The 17612-nt window shown below is 44.8% G+C and overlaps 1 protein-coding gene across 2 annotated transcripts in view; it reads right to left on the reverse strand.

Moving 5' to 3' along the window:
- Positions 1-17091, reverse strand: part of RGS8 (regulator of G protein signaling 8) — a 47340-nt gene extending 30249 nt beyond the window's left edge. The window contains exons 1-2 of one of the 2 annotated variants that reach the window (XM_063117175.1): positions 16869-17091; positions 1127-1185 (exon numbers count right to left, since the gene is read on the reverse strand). In XM_063117175.1, coding sequence (XP_062973245.1) covers positions 1127-1185; positions 16869-16976 — 167 coding nt within the window. In that variant the 5' untranslated portion in view covers positions 16977-17091. Of the gene's footprint in view, positions 1-1126; positions 1186-1420; positions 1457-16868 lie in introns of those variants that run through there. The other variant, XM_063117184.1, reaches the window with a different exon arrangement.
- Positions 17092-17612: the final 521 nt, after the last annotated feature.

A 17612-nucleotide genomic window follows, 5' to 3' on the forward strand; every position in this document is an offset into this window, starting at 1 on the left:
CATCAACTTGAAAGCTCTTCACAAGGTTTCGCCTAGGGTGCTGCCCAGTGGTTTTGCTGCATCTGAGTGGCGGCAGCTAATCCCAACTCAGCAGCAAAAGCGCAGGGTTTCCAGGGACCGGGCCCATCCCCTGCCCGGGCAGATGGCAACCAATCAAGGGGCGCCATCTGCCCGGCCACGCCTCTGCCGCAACCCTGGAGTGAGGATAGATGGTGGATGCACCATACTTGCCTCACTCTGGAGAAAAAAGTCGGGGTAAGTCCCCGACTTCTTTGCTTCGCAGTTTCATGGCAAAGCTGCGCAGTGACTGCTGCATCGTTTAATCAATGCAGTGCCACTTCACAGCCACCCCAGGGCTTTTGGTGCATATAGGCAGCCCCCAGATGTCATTTGCCCTCATTTTGGGGACATCCAATCTTCCAGCAGTCTGATCCTCTCTACAGCCTGTCCCCTTCCTCTACTTTCCCCCGTTTCTCGACTAAAGCACCTCCTGTAGATAAGGGTGCAGGTGAATCGTCTTCTTGTTCCCTCCCTACACCCCCAGGATTTCAGAAGGGTTTTAGTCTATTCACTGATTTCAGGAACGAGCCAAAGCACTGGTGAATATTCCCTTTGCTCCATCTCCCTCATCCCACCCTTATCCTTAGCACAACAGGGGTGATACAAAAGCACTTTTGCAAAAGGGAGATCTTTAACTTCGTCTGGGGGGACAACCAGGGTGGTCTCACCTCTTTTCTCTACAAAGGAATTTACCTTTCCTTTTGCCATAAACAGAAGAGGTGCAAGAAATCCTTCAGTGCATTCAGGTGCAGATTGTGAAGACCGGGGCAGGAGACGAGACTGGGTAGGTGAGAGTTTGCCCATGTTGTGTCACCCAACTTAAGCGAAACGTTACTACATGGTCAGCGCGAACATTATTTCATATATTTGGGTGGTGCTATTCAAGGGGGGGAAACGACAGCAAAGGATACAAGGCTAGCACAAGAATTTTTAAAAGGGGAGAGACAAAGACACTAAGAATGCCCCCAAAATGCAGACACAGGGAGAAAGAGCAGACAAATAAAAATGGGTCGTGCATCTCAGACAGACGAATAGACAGACATAGAGACCAAGAAAAGATACTCACTGCCTTTGCCCTGTCCTCGTGCTCTGCAGGTCTTTGCCAAGTGTGTGATCAGAGAGGCTCTATGGAGAGAATAGAGCAACCTCTTAAGCAGGGGGCAAAAGCAGCAGCCACATGCAGAGAGACACACCTCCCTGTCTCCCCCTCCCTCTATTTCCCCCCAAGCAAAGCTCGGCTGAAAGCTCTCATCCCTTCTGCATCCCTCATCCGGTAAACACTGAAGCAGTCGAACTGAGCCGGCTGGCACTGCAGAGCCGGCGCACACGTTTCCATGGGTGGGATTTGAGAGGCGCCCACCTGATCGGAGCACTTGGAAGCATCCCCCTTCATCCTGCTCCTCCTTGTTAACCTGATGGCAAATCCCCTTTGCTTCTACTAAATTAAAGTAATCCACCGCCAAGGGGATGCAATAAATGCCTGGCAAAACGTTTGCAGGAAGCATTCAGATAGACATCCACCTCCTCTGTAAACGCTCCATGTGGTTGTCATCCCAGTTGTTAGAACAAAACAACCTGCATTGTTTTAAATAAGTCCTCGGCGGGTTTAGGACAGGATGGTAAATCCATGGAGATTTCTATGCAGGCAACCGCTGGAGCAGGGTGGGGAAGAATAACATCAGCGAGTGTAATTAAAGAGCACCAATGCCAGCAAAGTCAAATTGCATCTATTAAATGGCAAGGCAGGTCTCTTATTGGGTGCAGTCGTGTGATAAATGCACAGCCGATTTTCTTTTAAAAGGTAAGGGAGTCAACAAAATAGGGATGTGTGAATTCCTCCCCATATCAGCTCATCGGTGTAACCTCACATTTTCTCAGCTTCCTCTCACCTGACTACCATCTCCAGCCCAGCTCTCTTGCCAGCTCAGGCACACCTCCTTCTGCTTCCTCCTTTCAATTCTAGGCCTGGAAGGGGATTTTGAAGGCCACCAGGTCCTCCCTTTTGCAATAAGGGGATTTCCGTCAATTTAGCCCATTCCCAATAGCTGTGTACCCAAGGCCATGCCATCATCTCACCAAGGCCAGGACAGATATTTTGTTGGGTGACAAGTGGGTGCAATTGGGTCCAAGGCCTGGCAATGCTTAGGGCCAGACATACAGTGGCTGTTCTCTTAGCCGTGGGCCCTTTGGTCTATTGCTAAAGCCAGAGCAGGGAGTATAGTAAGCTGGAGGATACTTGGGCTTCATCTTGACGGCGCTTTTGTGCTGTAAGCCCCAAACCCCTGCTTTTGCACTCCTTCACATGATCCACACGCGAAGGAGCAAGCGCTGGGATTTGCATGTGAGGAGGAGCACCTCCTGGCATGCCCATTTGTTCCCCCCCCCTTTACTTTGGAGGAGGTGCTGAGCCCATGCATGGGGCGCCCGTGCCTCCTGGCATCCCCAATTCTTTAGTTTTTAAAAACTTTTGGGTGGCTTCCCCCCATGCTGGAGAACCGCGGAGGCGGGCCAGTGGCCATTCAGCCCACCGGCCCACCCTGTCATCCCCCCGTCTGAGCAGATAGCGACCAATCAGGGTTCGCCATCTGCTCAGATACGCCTCCAAAGCACCTCCAAGAGAAAAACGTCAGGGTAAGTGCCCAACTTTTAAAAAAATGGAGCTTTGGGGGGTTTTGCCCCTGGATGGCTTCGGGATGGTGGCTGCGTCATATAAATGACCTGCTGCCACTCCAGATCCACACAGGGGCAAATCCCTTGTCAAGACAAGCCCTTGATCAGGGAAGTGCAGAAGATCAGGCTCCTACTTCATCAGTTTTCAGGATCAGTCTTGGCCTTTGCGGTGCAACCATTCAAGGTGGCAAAGGGCCATAAGATAGTACTGTAGGTTCCAGAACGGCCCCACCCCACAAGCAGACCATTGGTTCTCCCCGATGTGGCCAAGCTAAAATGCTTCCTCCAGGACAGGCCTAGGTAACTGTCCACTCCAGCCACCTCAATCTGCCTGTCAATCACAAGGACCAGCATTGCATCCCTCCTCCTCTGCGCCTGTGCAATTAAAACTAGGACTTGTAGTTTTGAGAGGCAGAGAGATTGTTCTTCCCTATGTGACCTGCTCCCTCAAGAACTACCAGCCCCAGAGTTCTTTGTGTATAGGCAAGTGGAGGGGACAAAACACCATAATAATCAGGAACGTTGATCCCAAGAACAGTGGGAGCCGGTGCTGCTAGCAGGATTTACAGCCCCCAAATCTATGTGAATACATTTCTAGTACCCACATACACATGCACCGTATATACATATATATATATATATATATATATATATATATATATTTAAAAAAACCTCCAAAATACATAGACCGATAAGAGGTGGGAGAAAGGTTCATCTTTCTGGGGCTTGGAATGGGATAGATAATATGATGTCTTCACTAGTATCAGCCAATATGTATTTATTTAGTTATTTGTCTAGTGGAGTCCAGGCTGATGTATAAAGATAGAAGAAACAGTTAATGCAAGGGAGGTTGCTATGTGACGAGGTCCTACTTAAAGCATTCCCTAAATGGTTCAGCCCCCAAACAGGGTTTTAAAAGTAAGCACCAGAAACCTTGAATTGGGCCTCGAAGCCAGTGTAAATCTTTCAGAATTGGGGTAATGTGGTTCCACCCAGACCAACCAGTCAGAATTCTACCTGTCAAATTCTGCACTAGCTGAAGCTTCTAGACCAGCCTTCCTCAACCTGGGGCCAGATGTGTTGGATTGCATCTCCCAGAATGCCCCAGCTGGCTGGGGCATTCTGGGAGTTGTAGTCCAACACATCTGGAGCGCCCTAGGTTGAGGAAGGCTGTTCTAGACCATCTTCATGGGCGTAATACATTATCTTCTGGTATAACTCATTACTTTGTTGGTTCCCAGAGCATGGATCACCATACCCAGGTTATCCGTGTCCAGGAAAGGCTGCAGCTGGTGAATTAGCTGAAGCTGGTGAAAGGTATTCTAGGCCACCTGGGCCTCCAGTGATGATGGATTGAAGCTGCTCTTTACCCATCAAGAACTGGTTGTTCACCAACATTGCGAACCCAGGACACATCCACAGTCCCTCCATCCCGTCAGGATTAAACTTCAGTTTATTAGCCCTCGTCCAGCCCATTACTGTGTCTGGACTGCAATTCTGCACCTCCCCAGCCTCACCTGATTGAGATGACACAGCCATAACACGCTGAACACTTGCACGCCTAGCCCCAGGACTGGAAAAGGGATTGTATGTTGTAAGAGCAGTGAAGGTACTATCAAAATAATCTTTGCCACCTAAAAATATAACGGCTGCCTTCACTCCAAGTTAAATCTGCTTTTGCTGCAACTTAAAGCAATTGCTTCTTTCGCATCACATAGCAGCACCAGTTTTTCTTTTAAATCTGCTTTTCCATCCTGGCTGAAATAAGAGCATTAGTTTTGCTTTTTCCATTTTTAACTGATGAAGGGCATTTAAACAGTTTGTGTCATGCCGTCAATCCAACAGAAAGACATCATCATAACCTTCTTTGCCTCTAGAAAAATAGATATTGTCAAGTAGCTCTGTTTGTCACAGCTTTAAGAAGCTGCTTCTGCAGTAACCCCAGCAATATTAAAAGAAAAGGACTCAATGTTTCTCAGCTCAAAAATGGCTTATAGTACTCTTGGCCATCAGCTACAATTCACATAGTGATTTGTAGTTTAACTGAAGCTGAAAACTAAAAAAGCATAATAGTCCTTTATATATCCTCTTTCAAAAAGGTTAAGAAGATATGGCAAGGCCCAGTTCTGTCCTTTTGCTGAACTCTTTAAAGGTCCATTAATGCAGGGCTATGATCAGTTTACTTGGATTTCTGCATGGTAGTCACCAGGCAGACTTCTCTAGTGCAGAAAAATATCACGATAAACTGAAACCTACGGGGAATATCCTTGCTCTCAACCATCATTTCCTCCAACTTTCCTAGCCCCAGGCTCCTTGCCATGTTGCTGTAATAAAAGGACGTGGGAGCTCCCTGCCCTCAGTCTTGGCCATCTTCTCCTGCACATGGCTCACTTGACTTTGGTTCTCTGTGCCAATGCCTCTTACTTCCTCCGGCAATCCCATTAAGCTCTGGGTACTTCCAGACGGAGAGCTCCTAGCACTAGCAATCAGAAAGCATGACACTGCTATTCCATCTTTTTCTTCTTAACAGGTTTTCTGCATTAAGGAAAAAGATAGAAGAAGCGGTAACAAAGCACAGGAGGATCATATAAGTAGAAGATAATGATGCCTAGACTCCCTGTAAATAAATGAATCATAGAATCATAGAATTGCAGAGTTGGAAGGGGCCTATAAGGCCATCGAGTCCAACCCCCTGCTCAATGCAGGAATCCACCTTAAAGCATCCCTGACAGATGGTTGTCCAGCTGCCTCTTGAATGCCTCTAGTGTGGGAGAGATCTAATACATTATATGCTTTTAGACGCCAGGTGAAGACCTTTTTATTCTCCCAGCATTTTAACAGTCTATAAATAAATTTTAACTTGGTGTTTTAAATTTGTAATTTGCATTGCTGCTGTTTTTATCTGGTTGAGCTTTTATATTATATTTTATAGTATGGTTTTATATTGTTGTTTTATACTTTGAATGTTTTTAATTTTTGTGGACCACCCAGAGAGCTCCGGCTATTGGGTGGTATAGAAATGTAATAAATAGATGAATAATAAATAAATAAATAAATAATAGGCAGGAAGTTTTTTCTGATGTCTAGCTGGAATCTGGCTTCCTTTAACTTGAGCCCATTATTCCGTGTCCTGCACTCTGGGATGATCGAGAAGATCAGTATGACAATGGAACCAGTTACCTAGGGAAGTTGTGGGCTCCATAAAAGCCTTACCTGGAAGCACCCTCCATTTCATTCTTGTTTTCACCAACAGCATAACCTTCCAAAGAACCAGCCTGTGCCAGCCTTCCCTAAACGATGCCTCCCAGATTTGTTGGACTACAAACACCATAATCTCTGACTACAGAGCATGCTGGCTGGGGCTGTTGGGAACTGTAGTCCTACACATCTGGGGGGGGGCACCAGGTTGGGCAGGGATGGTCTCTGCCAGCCCCAATGCTGTGCCATAGTAACTCAATCCTACATTAAGCAAATCTCAATGCTCTGACCTATATAAATGATATACATTAAGTAGATTTGCTCATTTTGCATAATTTAAGCTACTTCTAGAACTTATGAGAAAAGACAAAGATCTGTGCAGGGTACTGAAACTCTGGTGCCTGGCTACTGGAAATCTTAGGGTGAAGACAGATGTAACATGAAAAAATAGATAATACCACACTCCCCAAGTGGGAGTGCAAAAGCCAGCTTATTTCCAGTTTTTCAACTAAAATGACAGACATGCGTACCATCAGATTTGCTTCTTCCCTTTACTAATAAGTGCACATGGCTCTTATTAATGAAGAAGGGGAACTTCTCCAAAAGAATGCAAAACTGATCTGAGCACTGGGGGAGTGGAGTTTCTTGGAGGCTTTACAGAGGGCCAGCCAATCAGCACTTTGAAGAGTTGGCTTCGGGTTTATATTTTCAGGGTTTTTTTTCCAGAGCTCAGTATGTGCAGACTTGGTAAAATTCGTTCCATCTGCATTTTGCAGATTATCAGGTGCCTTCCATTCTGTCATCCGCTCTTTGACAAAATTGGATTTTTTCCAATATCCCAAATTTGCACAAATTCGCATTTGCACAAACACGCAAATCCCCCAAAATGTACACTTTCATTTTTTAGCCTGTAGTGAAATGCACATTTTCTGTCAGTGTTTTTTTTTTTTACATTATTTTCTATGATTAAATTTGTGTAAAATTCCAAAAAGTAAATAAAACGGTCCACAAGTCCACAGAATCCATTTATTGATTTATTTATTACGTTTTTATACCGCCCAATAGCCGAAGCTCTCTGGGCAGTTCACAAAAATTAAAATCATGAAGAGTATAAATCATGAAGAGCACCCATGGGACTCCGGAAAAGCCAGTCCACTGTGGAATCCGCAGGTCGTATTCATAGACATCTGAACTTATTTGATGCTTTTACGGATTTCTCCAATATTCCTAGCTGGAGATGAAAAAAACTGTTTTGGTGGAACACTTCCAGAATGGCTCCATATAACTAACAGTGTTATTCAGCCATCCATTTGATTACACAAGACAGTGCCACCCACTCTGTGTTTGCAGTCATAAAAACAAGAACCTTAAAACAAACAAACAAACAAAACCAAGAGAAGTTGAGATTTTCAAGATACATATCGTATGCACTTAGAATACACACAGATTTTTTTTCTGCTCTTAGTAGTAAGTAAATTGAATGAGTGAGCTACTTCCAACAGATCTGTCTGGTGTTATGGTCCTACAAATAACAACTCACACCCCCACAACAAATCATAGGCTCTCTTCATGGGTTGTTCGTGGTTAACAAGCCATGATTTGTTAGCATGGCTGGATTCAGACAACACAATAATCCCATGGTTCAACAACAACCCATGGCTCAATGACAACCCATAATCAACCCTTGAGTATGGGTTATCATGTTGTGTGAACCCAGTCACCCTGGTCCCTATACCTTTAGACAAAGCCAATGTAAGTGTAATTGAACACTTTCTGTTTCCCCCTTAAATTCACTTTGATTTCTTGGGTAGGCCCTTGACCCGTTCATGGCACATAGTGGTAGTATGTTTCTTGGGGTGGGGCAAGGGATTGACAGTCTCCTGGCTGTGGGAACCATGGTATTCTGATATGATTTTGCAGCTCACAGCATAGGGACTGAAATTTAAAAGCTTTTTATTTTTATTACATTATATGTTTTGGCAGAGGTATACCTACCAGATGTTTAACAAATCATCATCATAACATTAGCCACATTGGGCCTTACTGCTATATAATTTAGAAAATGATGGGGTGCTTATGTCCTCAACGATTCTCTTCCTTTCCACCAATTCACTTTCACAGTTGGCCCCCAATGCTTGCACAACAGTGATTTAAAGCTTCTGGGGCAACCCAAAGTGAGCTGAGACACTTGTTTCCAGAAGGAGGCAGGTCGGTGGAGCTCACATAAGGGAACTCAGCCAATCTGTCTCCTAGAAACGAGTGTTTCTGTTCGTTTCAGGTCTTCTCAAAGAAAGCGCTAAACATCCCTTCCATAAGCAGCGGGTCTTGCTAGCACAACGGAATTGGCGGGACCCACCGTTTACGGAAGGGAATCAGTGTGGTGGAAAGGAATCGGTGGGGGCATAAGCAGCCTATTGGATGCTTATGCCCAATAAAACCAACTTTAAATGGACAGAAAAGCTGTGTTTGGCAACAACTGTGAAGAGTTTCCAAGAAAATGTGAAAACAAGCGCTCTTTCTGAATTTTTCAAAACGATCTGTAATAAATATTGCAAACAAACAGCTGAGCACAGCAAGGTGCCAAATATCCAATCTTCGTCTTGTTGTCGCCCACCTGCTTCTAGTAGAGCAGTCTCCCGAGCACCTTAAACTCAGTATCCTATTTAACGCCTCCTTCCATGACTTTGCTTGCCTGTCAGGTGCCCTGCTAACTCACCAGAGTCTAGCAAAATACAAACACTCTAGGGCATGAAACAAACTTCATTAGAGGTGGGGATGGGAGAGCGAGAGAGAGCTGCAGGCTCTTGGGGTGGGAGTTGAAGCTGCCTGAAGCTGAGAGAAAGAACAGCACAAGCCAAAATAGACGAAGGAAAAGAAGATAAATGTTGGCTTCTTATGCTGATACTAGTTACATCTATTCATTTCTCAATGGGAGGAGGCAGCATTGACCAAAGTCATCTCGGTCTACCCAGCAAAAGTTGTGGGTTGGCTCTGCCTGCCTACTTGAGCCTACCCTGAAATTAACACTTGCTTACCTATGCCTTCATTTCCCCCCTTCCCTGTTTTTCCTATGTCTGTTTTAGCTCGTAAGTCACTGCTGTTCTTTGTATATATAGATGGCACTATATTAATGATAATGATAATAATAGCAACAGATTGCCATTACTATAAGTAAACAGCACATATCCAAAATTTAAAAAGCTTAGAAGAACAGAAAGTTTTGTACCTTAAGTGAAAAATTGTTAAGAGTCAACCGAAAGAAAATTAGAAAATTAAATTAGGAGGCACAATCCTGCCCTCCATATACTGGTGGATAAAAGGTACAGGAAGCCCAGAAAGTAGAAACAGGATGGCATAAGCCAGTTGTAGCTAACTTGTGGCCCTCCCATCATCCCTCACCATTGGCTATGCTAAGGCAGATGGGAGTTCTAGGCCAAAACATCTGGAGGGCCACAAGTTGCCCACCCCTGACTTGAGCGGAGTAGACTCACAGGGAATCAAGGCAGAAGTGACAGGATTCTGAGGGAAGGGCTGGGCTGGGAGGATCCTCGCATGTGGTTTATGGGCAGAAAGGAGTGAAAAATGGGGTGGATATAGACTTAAGCCTAATTCTCACTAAGATGTTAATGCTGTGTGTCTATGCTATATCACTTCAGACTGAACGATTAAACCCCCTCCTACCCACAGAACGATTAAACCCCCTCCTACCCACAGAACGATTAAACCCCCTCCTACCCACAGAACGATTAAACCCCCTCCTACCCACAGAACAATTAAACCCCTTCCTACCCACAGAACTATTAAACCCCCTCCTACCCACAGAACGATTAAACCCCCTCCTACCCACAGAACGATTAAACCCCCTCCTACCCACAGAACGATTAAACCCCCCTACCCACAGAACGATTAAACCCCCTCCTACCCACAGAACGATTAAACCCCCTCCTACCCACAGAACGATTAAACCCCCTCCTACCCACAGAACGATTAAACCCCCTCCTACCCACAGAACGATTAAACCCCCTCCTACCCACAGAACGATTAAACCCCCTCCTACCCACAGAACGATTAAACCCCCTCCTACCCACAGAACGATTAAACCCCCTCCTACCCACAGGGCTTTCTCCACTGTGGCACCCCGGCTGTGGAACGAGCTCCCCAGAGAGGCCCGCCTGGTGCCTACATTGTACTCTTTTCTTCACCAGCTGAAGACCTTTTTAGTCTCTCAGTATTTTAACACTTAATTTAAACTTAAATTTAAATTTTACTGTTCTAATTCTGTATTTTACTTTTATATCAATTTTTGCTGCGTGGCTTTATCCTGGTTGTGCTTTTTATACTGTATTTTGTATTTGTGTTTTTAGACTGTTGGTTGTTTTATTATGGTTTCAATTTTTGTGAACCACCCAGAGAGCTTTGGCTATTGGGCGGTATAAAAATGTAATAAATAAATAAAAATAAATAAATACCCAAACCACAACTCCTATCCAATCCCTCCCCAACCTGCTTTTCAATGTGCTAAGGTTGTTGGGAGATCTGATCATGGATCTCCCACATTATGGGCTTCTCTAAATGAATGATTTATAGCACTCTTGTGACTAGCCACTTGCGGATGTTTCCAGGTGGATTACATGACGCTGTAAACAAACAGGATGTCTTCCGTGGTTCCCTCACCACCACCACCTTAGTCCGTTTTTTAAAAAATCAGAGATAAGTTGGAATAAACCTCTAATGGCATGAAATCAGCAGTGTGTAAAGGTGACATTGTGCTTGCAGAGGAACGACTTTCCCTGCTATCGGTGGATAAGAGAGTAAAATGCCTCCCTACAACAAAGGGAGGCAGATCTGGCTTGCTCTCAAGTAAGGGAGACCCTTCCTTATGCTAGTTCGGCTATTGGGCGGTATAAAAATGTAATAAATAAATAAATAAATAGTTTAGAGTTGTGCTTATTCTTTTTAATGTTTTTCTTCTTTCTATTAGTTTGTGCTAGTTCTCCATATGTTTACTCAGAAGTAAGTCCCATTCTGTTCAATGAGGCTTACTCCAAAGTAAGTGTGCTGAGGGTTGCAGGCTTACAGCACAAAACTCCCCCCCCCTTTACACACATGCCTGGGAGGGAGGGAGGCACTCCCACAAAACATGTCTGCTGTTTAAAGGAGCGCCAGGAAACAGCAGTCTCTCCCCCCTTGTTGCCCCTCTCCTCCCGTGTAATGCAGCCCATGCAGCTTCCATATCAATCATGCCAAAGAACCAGGAAGCACAACAGCCCCAGGTAAACAACGTGATTTCCCTTAATGTAGAGACACTCAGTGAGCGTCATCAGCCGAGCGTTTTATAACACGTTGGTTACTGGCCACTTACAGATGTTTGCGGGTCCTTTTGATAACATCGTCCGCCTTTTGTGCATCTCCTACTCCTTCTACTCTCTTTTCCATGTCAAAATAAGACCCGGAAAATCCGTTTTTTTTTTTATTGGAGCGAAACTTGCCTCCGTTTCCTGCTGTGTACAGGAAAAGCAGCACGATAAAAACGGCCACTGAATGGGCTTTGTGGTCGTTGCGGCTTCCTCTTTCTTCCCCTTGTGAAGAAAGAAGAAGCTGCTTGTCCCTATTATGGGACAGAAAAGTGACGGTAGGGAAACGCGATTCTTCCCCGCCCTCCGGCCTTATGACACTCAATGTCTAGTTTGGCCCTGTGAATTAGGCCCAAGAAGCCAAGGCGGCACGGGTGTGCAAGTTGAACTTCATGTATTGATACAACAATTTCATGTATTGATTCAGAAAGATAATCCAAATCATGACCATAGATCTGGAATGAAACAATGGCATCCCTGAAGTATAATGAACTGATTTGTTTCAATTTTAAAAAGCTCTGTTGGATCATCATGTCCATAGGCCCAAGTTGTTAATGAGGAAGGTCACTTACTAGGAGGCCCAAGAATGACTATGGATTATTTTCCCTTTTCAGTTTTCCCAGCTGGGGGTTGCATTAAGTCAGGAACAAAAGGACGCTCATGTGTTGACACAAGCACTGTGGCAAATGTAATTAAATGGACAATAAAGAGAATGGCATTTCACAAGGGCCAATATTTCAGAAAGCCTCTTTTGAGGCAGGAGAAGAGGTTTATGGAAAATTCCTGCTCAAATAGCCCCGGCGCTTTCGGGGGAGGGGTGTGCGTTCCGTTTGTTTTTCTAGCAGACTTTGCAAGACCAGCTTCTATTTAATAGCTTTTAATAAAACAACCATTTTGATATTAGGCTTGAACGCCATCCAAAAATTTTAAATCTCTTTAAGAAATCATTTTAAAGTAATTTCCTCATGACCTAGTAAATAACCAAATGCACTAATCATAAATAGATGCTGCCCTGGCGTGAGCCTGTCAATGAAATTCAAAGTACAGAGATGGATGGGGGAAGGGAATGTTTTTGCAGTCAACAATCTCATTTCCTCTTCATTTATCCAGCCCTCGCTGCTTGGACATCCTTCTCCCCGTGATTCCAGCTCAGCCTCTTATCCTCTTCATTCTACTCCTCTCACCCTGCACTCCCCTTTCTTTGCCTCGCATCTTCCCTAGGACACAGGGAAGATCCATGAGTTGCCAGTCACGAGCGTGCCATAAAACACTCTCCTGATAACGCTCTTAAATTCCTGCCTCTCCCAACCAACCACGCATCTGGGAAGTAAAAGCAGTGGGACAAATGTTTTTTTAAAAATGTTTAAAATTGTGTGTGTGTGTGTGTGTGTGTGTGTGTGTGTGTGTGTGTGTGTGTGCATGGGGGAACCTTTTAATGCATTCCAGTTTGATCATTGCTCTTTGGGGGATGCCCCATTGAAGGAGGGTAGCAAGTCTTCATGATGTGTATTGATATGGATGTTTGGAGGGAATGGAGTGTGACAGAGAGAGTAGTGTAAAGATTGAGACTGATGTTGAGCTGTTTAGCACAATATTGGTCTCTACCTGCAGCTTTCAGCTTCATTGTTATTATTGCTGCTGCTGTCAATGCATCACTGTCTGAAATGCAACTGGGAGAAAAGGGAGCTTGTTGTGAAACTTCTGAAAGGTCTTAAATTGGAGGTTGTATAGCCAAAGAACAAAAGTATCTTAAACCCACAACCTACTGGAACAAGCCATAGTCATATTGAAAGCACCAAGTGGATTCTTAGATACTGTCATTGTTAAGACTGCCAGAAAGAAAAAAACAAGAGGCAAAACCATACCTCCCATCATCATCATCATCATCATCATCATCATCATCATCATCATCATCACCATTTTAAATATTTATTTTCTGCAACAAACTATGAAACAATCGCTATAAAAACACAACAATGTTTAGACAAAATAATGGTTGGGAAAAACCAGAATAAACAAGTAGGTTCTTAATCATCGGAAACATGTGATCATATCGAAGCCTGACATATTGCAGAGGGGAGATCATTCCAGAGGGAGGGCGCCACCCCAAGGTGCCCTGTTGCTTTGTTGCTGCCAAATCAGGCTCTGCAGGATGTGGCGCAGACAACAAGGCCTGCCCTGAAGATCGTAGTAGTCTAACCGGTCTATATAGTGGGAGATGATCTACCAGATAACCTAACTTTTTAAATAATACCTTGAACCCGGCTTGGTAGCAAACTGATACAGCTCTTTCAGCACAGGTATCATTTGTGCATGGCAAGGCGTTGTACTCAACAGCCTTTTTATAGCATTCTGCTCTAGCTGCATCTTCTGAACCACTCAAGGGCAGCCCCACATAGAGAGCATGACAGGCTAAATAGATTTTTTTATAATAACCATCGGAAGCAAATGAATGTAGTCCAGTCTCAAGGTTACCAATGCATGGATCACTGTGGTTAAGATATCCCTATCTTGGAACAGGCACAGTTGACATACCAACTAAATTTGGTAAAAGGCGCTCAATGCCACGTCAAAACTATGTATACCCATTCTTTCAGGAAGAGTGCAATCCCATTCAGAACAGGTAAACTCCCAAATTCCTAGATCCAGGAACCAATTTCCCACAGTGCCTCCATCTTATTGGTATTCAGCTTCAGCTTATTGTGCTTCATCCAGCCTTCCACTACATCTAAGCAGTGGTCTAGGTCATTCACAGCCTATCCTGATTCAGATGTAACAGAGAAATAGAAGTGAGTGTCATCAGCATACTGGTGACACGTGTGTGTGTGTGTGAAATAGCATTGAAGACAAAATGGTACCTTGTGCCATCCCAATATAATTGCCAATGGACTGAGGAACAACCACCCAATGCTACTTTCTGGACCCTACCCTGCAGGTAGGAGTAGAACCAGTGTAAGAGCTTTATCACACCAGCGTTACACTGTGCAATCACTGTGAATTGCATGCAAAGGACTCAGAAGTTTTCCACCTTATAATCTGCTTTGATTGTGAAGTACTCCCATGCATCATGCCTTAATTGTGCTACAAAGCCAAAAGATCCGCCGTATTTAGCCCCTACTTTTTTAGCGTATCTTCCGAGCCGCCGCTGGGGCGCAGGAGCAGGATTTTAAAGAAATGCTTACATCTGCGTAAGCTTTACAGATAAAGACACCAAAATTGGCACAGTAATAGATATTAGGGAGAGCTTTAAGCAAACCAAATTTGAATTCAATTGGGTCATCCGTTGATTTTTTTATGATTTTTTTACATTTCCCCCCTTAAACTCACTTCCTGGTATGCAAAGGCTCGCTGCCGCCCAGTAGCAAAAACAACAACAACCGTGAAAGTTTAGCACTATGGGGATAATCCAAGGGAAGCAGGTATGTGGGATGAAGCTTTAAAACAGTGTATACAATTCCTAATCAACAGAGTCAGTACAGGAGGATACTATCATCAATTGTGTCAAAGCAGCTGAGAGATCAAGCAAGAGTAACAGGGTCACACTCCCTCTGTTGCCCACCATCAGGGCATCCAAGGCCAATTCTGACCCACATCTAGGCTGGAATCCAGACTGGAATGGGTCTAGGTAATCAATATCCTCCAAGAACATCTCCAGCTATTTCACCACCATCCTCTCACGTGCCTTGCCTTAAAAAAAAGAAAGTGGCATTTGTGACTGGGCGATGATTGTTATAAATCTCTGGATCCAGTGAAGGTTTTTGCGGGAGTGGTCATAGCACTGCCTCTTTAAGGGCAGCAGGCATGATTCCCTCATGCACTGATGTGTTTACCACTCCCTGGACCCATGCCGTCAACCCTCCTCTGCTAGGGCAAATCAGCCATGATGGGCAAAGTTTGAGAGGGTGTTATGGTCGTTCAGACTGATGCAGGCGTCTTGTATGCATCCTGACGCTGCAGCAGCTGGAACCGATCGCAGAAAACTGAACAAGACAGTGCATTGGACACCTCATCGGTATGTGTCATAATAGCAGCGTTAAGTTCGTGATGAAGACGGGTGATTTTTATCCCCAGAGCGTCTTGTAAAATTGTTGCAGCGGGCCTCCAAGGCTTCCAGCATACCATTCCCTGCAGTAGTTCTTAATAATCCCTAAACTACCTGGAATAGCTCTGATAGGCTGCTACTCATCGAGACACAAAGTAAGCCCTCTTTCCTGCCCTCACTACCACAACGTAGGCATGATTTACTTCACAGAGGAAGCATCAGTAGGCTGCAGCCCACTAATTTTGCCTTACAGCACTTCGTAGGAGAACTGAGAACTGAGCCACCCAATATCTGCATAGCCCCACCCCTTCATCTGCATTGGATTTCATTTTTGGGACACACTACTGTGTGTATGTCAACTTTCTTATTTTTGTTTTAAGAGCAGGAGTTGGAAAAGAGCAGAAGTCTCAAATGAGTGGGATTGCTAACTTTTTTTTTTAATGGTAAGGCTTTTGTGACTTAACACCTGTGTGTCAAGCAGAAATTTGACAGGTGAGGCTTCTCCCAACATGCAGATGAAAGTAATGAAAATAAGCCCTGCCCAGAAATTCTGCAAGTCACCCACTGTTAAAGGTTCAGGAGCTCTGTAAGAAATATCAACACCCCTAGATGCAATGCCGCTATAGAATCAAATACCATCTCTCCTGTATCACTGATTTTGGAAAGAGATGTGTGCTTTTCTTGCTTCTTTTGTCTCGGGATGTACATGCCACATCTGGCAGTGACCTGACCATCAAGACATTAAACGACACTTCTCTTGGGTGCTTTCACCAACACCCTCCTATTGGCCTTTACTTTCTCTGTTCTGCTTGAAAGCTTTCTCATTCTCCCTCCGTGAACTTCCATTGATTCTGCAACCTGCTCACCTTCCATTCCAATTTTTAAAAAAGAAAAAGAGGGTGAAGCAACAGCCAAATCTATGAAGGTGCTGTTTATCAGAGCAGCATGAACAACCGGAATGCCAAACAGAAAAACAAACAAACAGTGATCTTCTTTCAAAAGAAATAGGAACAAAACAATTAAACACAAAGCGGGCCGCCTTGTGTCTGTGGCTGGAGGAGCTCATTGTCACTACTGCTCTATTCTTAATTATTATTTTTTGTGCAGCTTTCAGTTAATTGCTCTGCAACAAATACCTCCCGAAGACGCAGTATAATTTGGGGTTGTGCTATCAATACTGAAGGAGGAGTGTGTGAGGATTGGCGTGAGAACAGGATGGAGCACAGCGCCGTCTCATTTCCTTCAGTCGTTCCGGAGAGGCTACAGACCAATATTTTATTTTATTTATTTGTTGCAATTAACGTATTGAGAGGAAAACACTAGAGTGATCAGAATGGGGGTGACACCGGAAGGACTCTGCACCCCACCCTCCTTTCTCACCCCTTCAGGCCAACTGCCCCACAGAAAATGGCAATACGCTAAATCCCCCAATGCCACTGCTGAGGACATTATGCCGGATCAGACAACCGAGAGGCCTGTGGTCCCATCACTAAAGGTCACATCAGGCGGCTTTCCTGTCAGAATCATAAGCACCCAGTCCTTACCTGTCTCTTAGCGGTCCGCACGGCAGAGGCTGCTTGGGTTGGGCTGGTACTGGATGGGCACGGTTTGCTGAGGCCCTGAACAACAGAGTCTGCGGCCTCCTGGTACATCGGACAGCTCGAAGGGTAGCCAGCCTGACCACAGTGATCTGTCTAGAATAGCCTTAGTAACATGCTGTAGAGCCTGGCTTCTTAGCTCTGCGGCTCATGAAAGAAGCGCTGGTAGAAATGCAGGGAGGGGAAAAGAAACGGAGAGAGAGAGAGAGAGAGAGAGAGAGAGAGAGACCGGGGAGAAATGACAGAGTAAGGATGCTCCCTCAGATGTGTGCATAGAGAATTGAAATGCACAAAGGATAGGGCAGGGTAGCACAGGCTCACAGCCTGACTTGTTCTCATTATTCCACCACGCTGACTCCTGCCCGAGGCTCCCTCCCTCAAATTCAGCCGTTTCAAGTGTAAAAAGGCAAGAGAAGGGAGGGGAGGCTGATTCCACTGGGATCACTGGATTATGAGAACTGAAGCAGGGAAGGGTTGGGTTGGAATTCACCTTTCTGTTTCCTGGGATTTCATTGTACCTTCACCAGAAAAGCAAAGGGTATTTAAGCAAACAGAGATGGTTTTATTCATATTTCTAGACTGATATTTCCAGGGATGTTGGATTATCATTTTTTGTGGGTGGCAGTGCAGAAAAACCAAAAACCCATAGAGGGGGTGGGTGGGGAGAAGAAGCTGTTCTACAACCTTTGC

The sequence above is a fragment of the Elgaria multicarinata genome, chromosome 1 (assembly GCF_023053635.1).
Source record: "Elgaria multicarinata webbii isolate HBS135686 ecotype San Diego chromosome 1, rElgMul1.1.pri, whole genome shotgun sequence".
Classification (NCBI taxonomy): domain Eukaryota; kingdom Metazoa; phylum Chordata; class Lepidosauria; order Squamata; family Anguidae; genus Elgaria; species Elgaria multicarinata.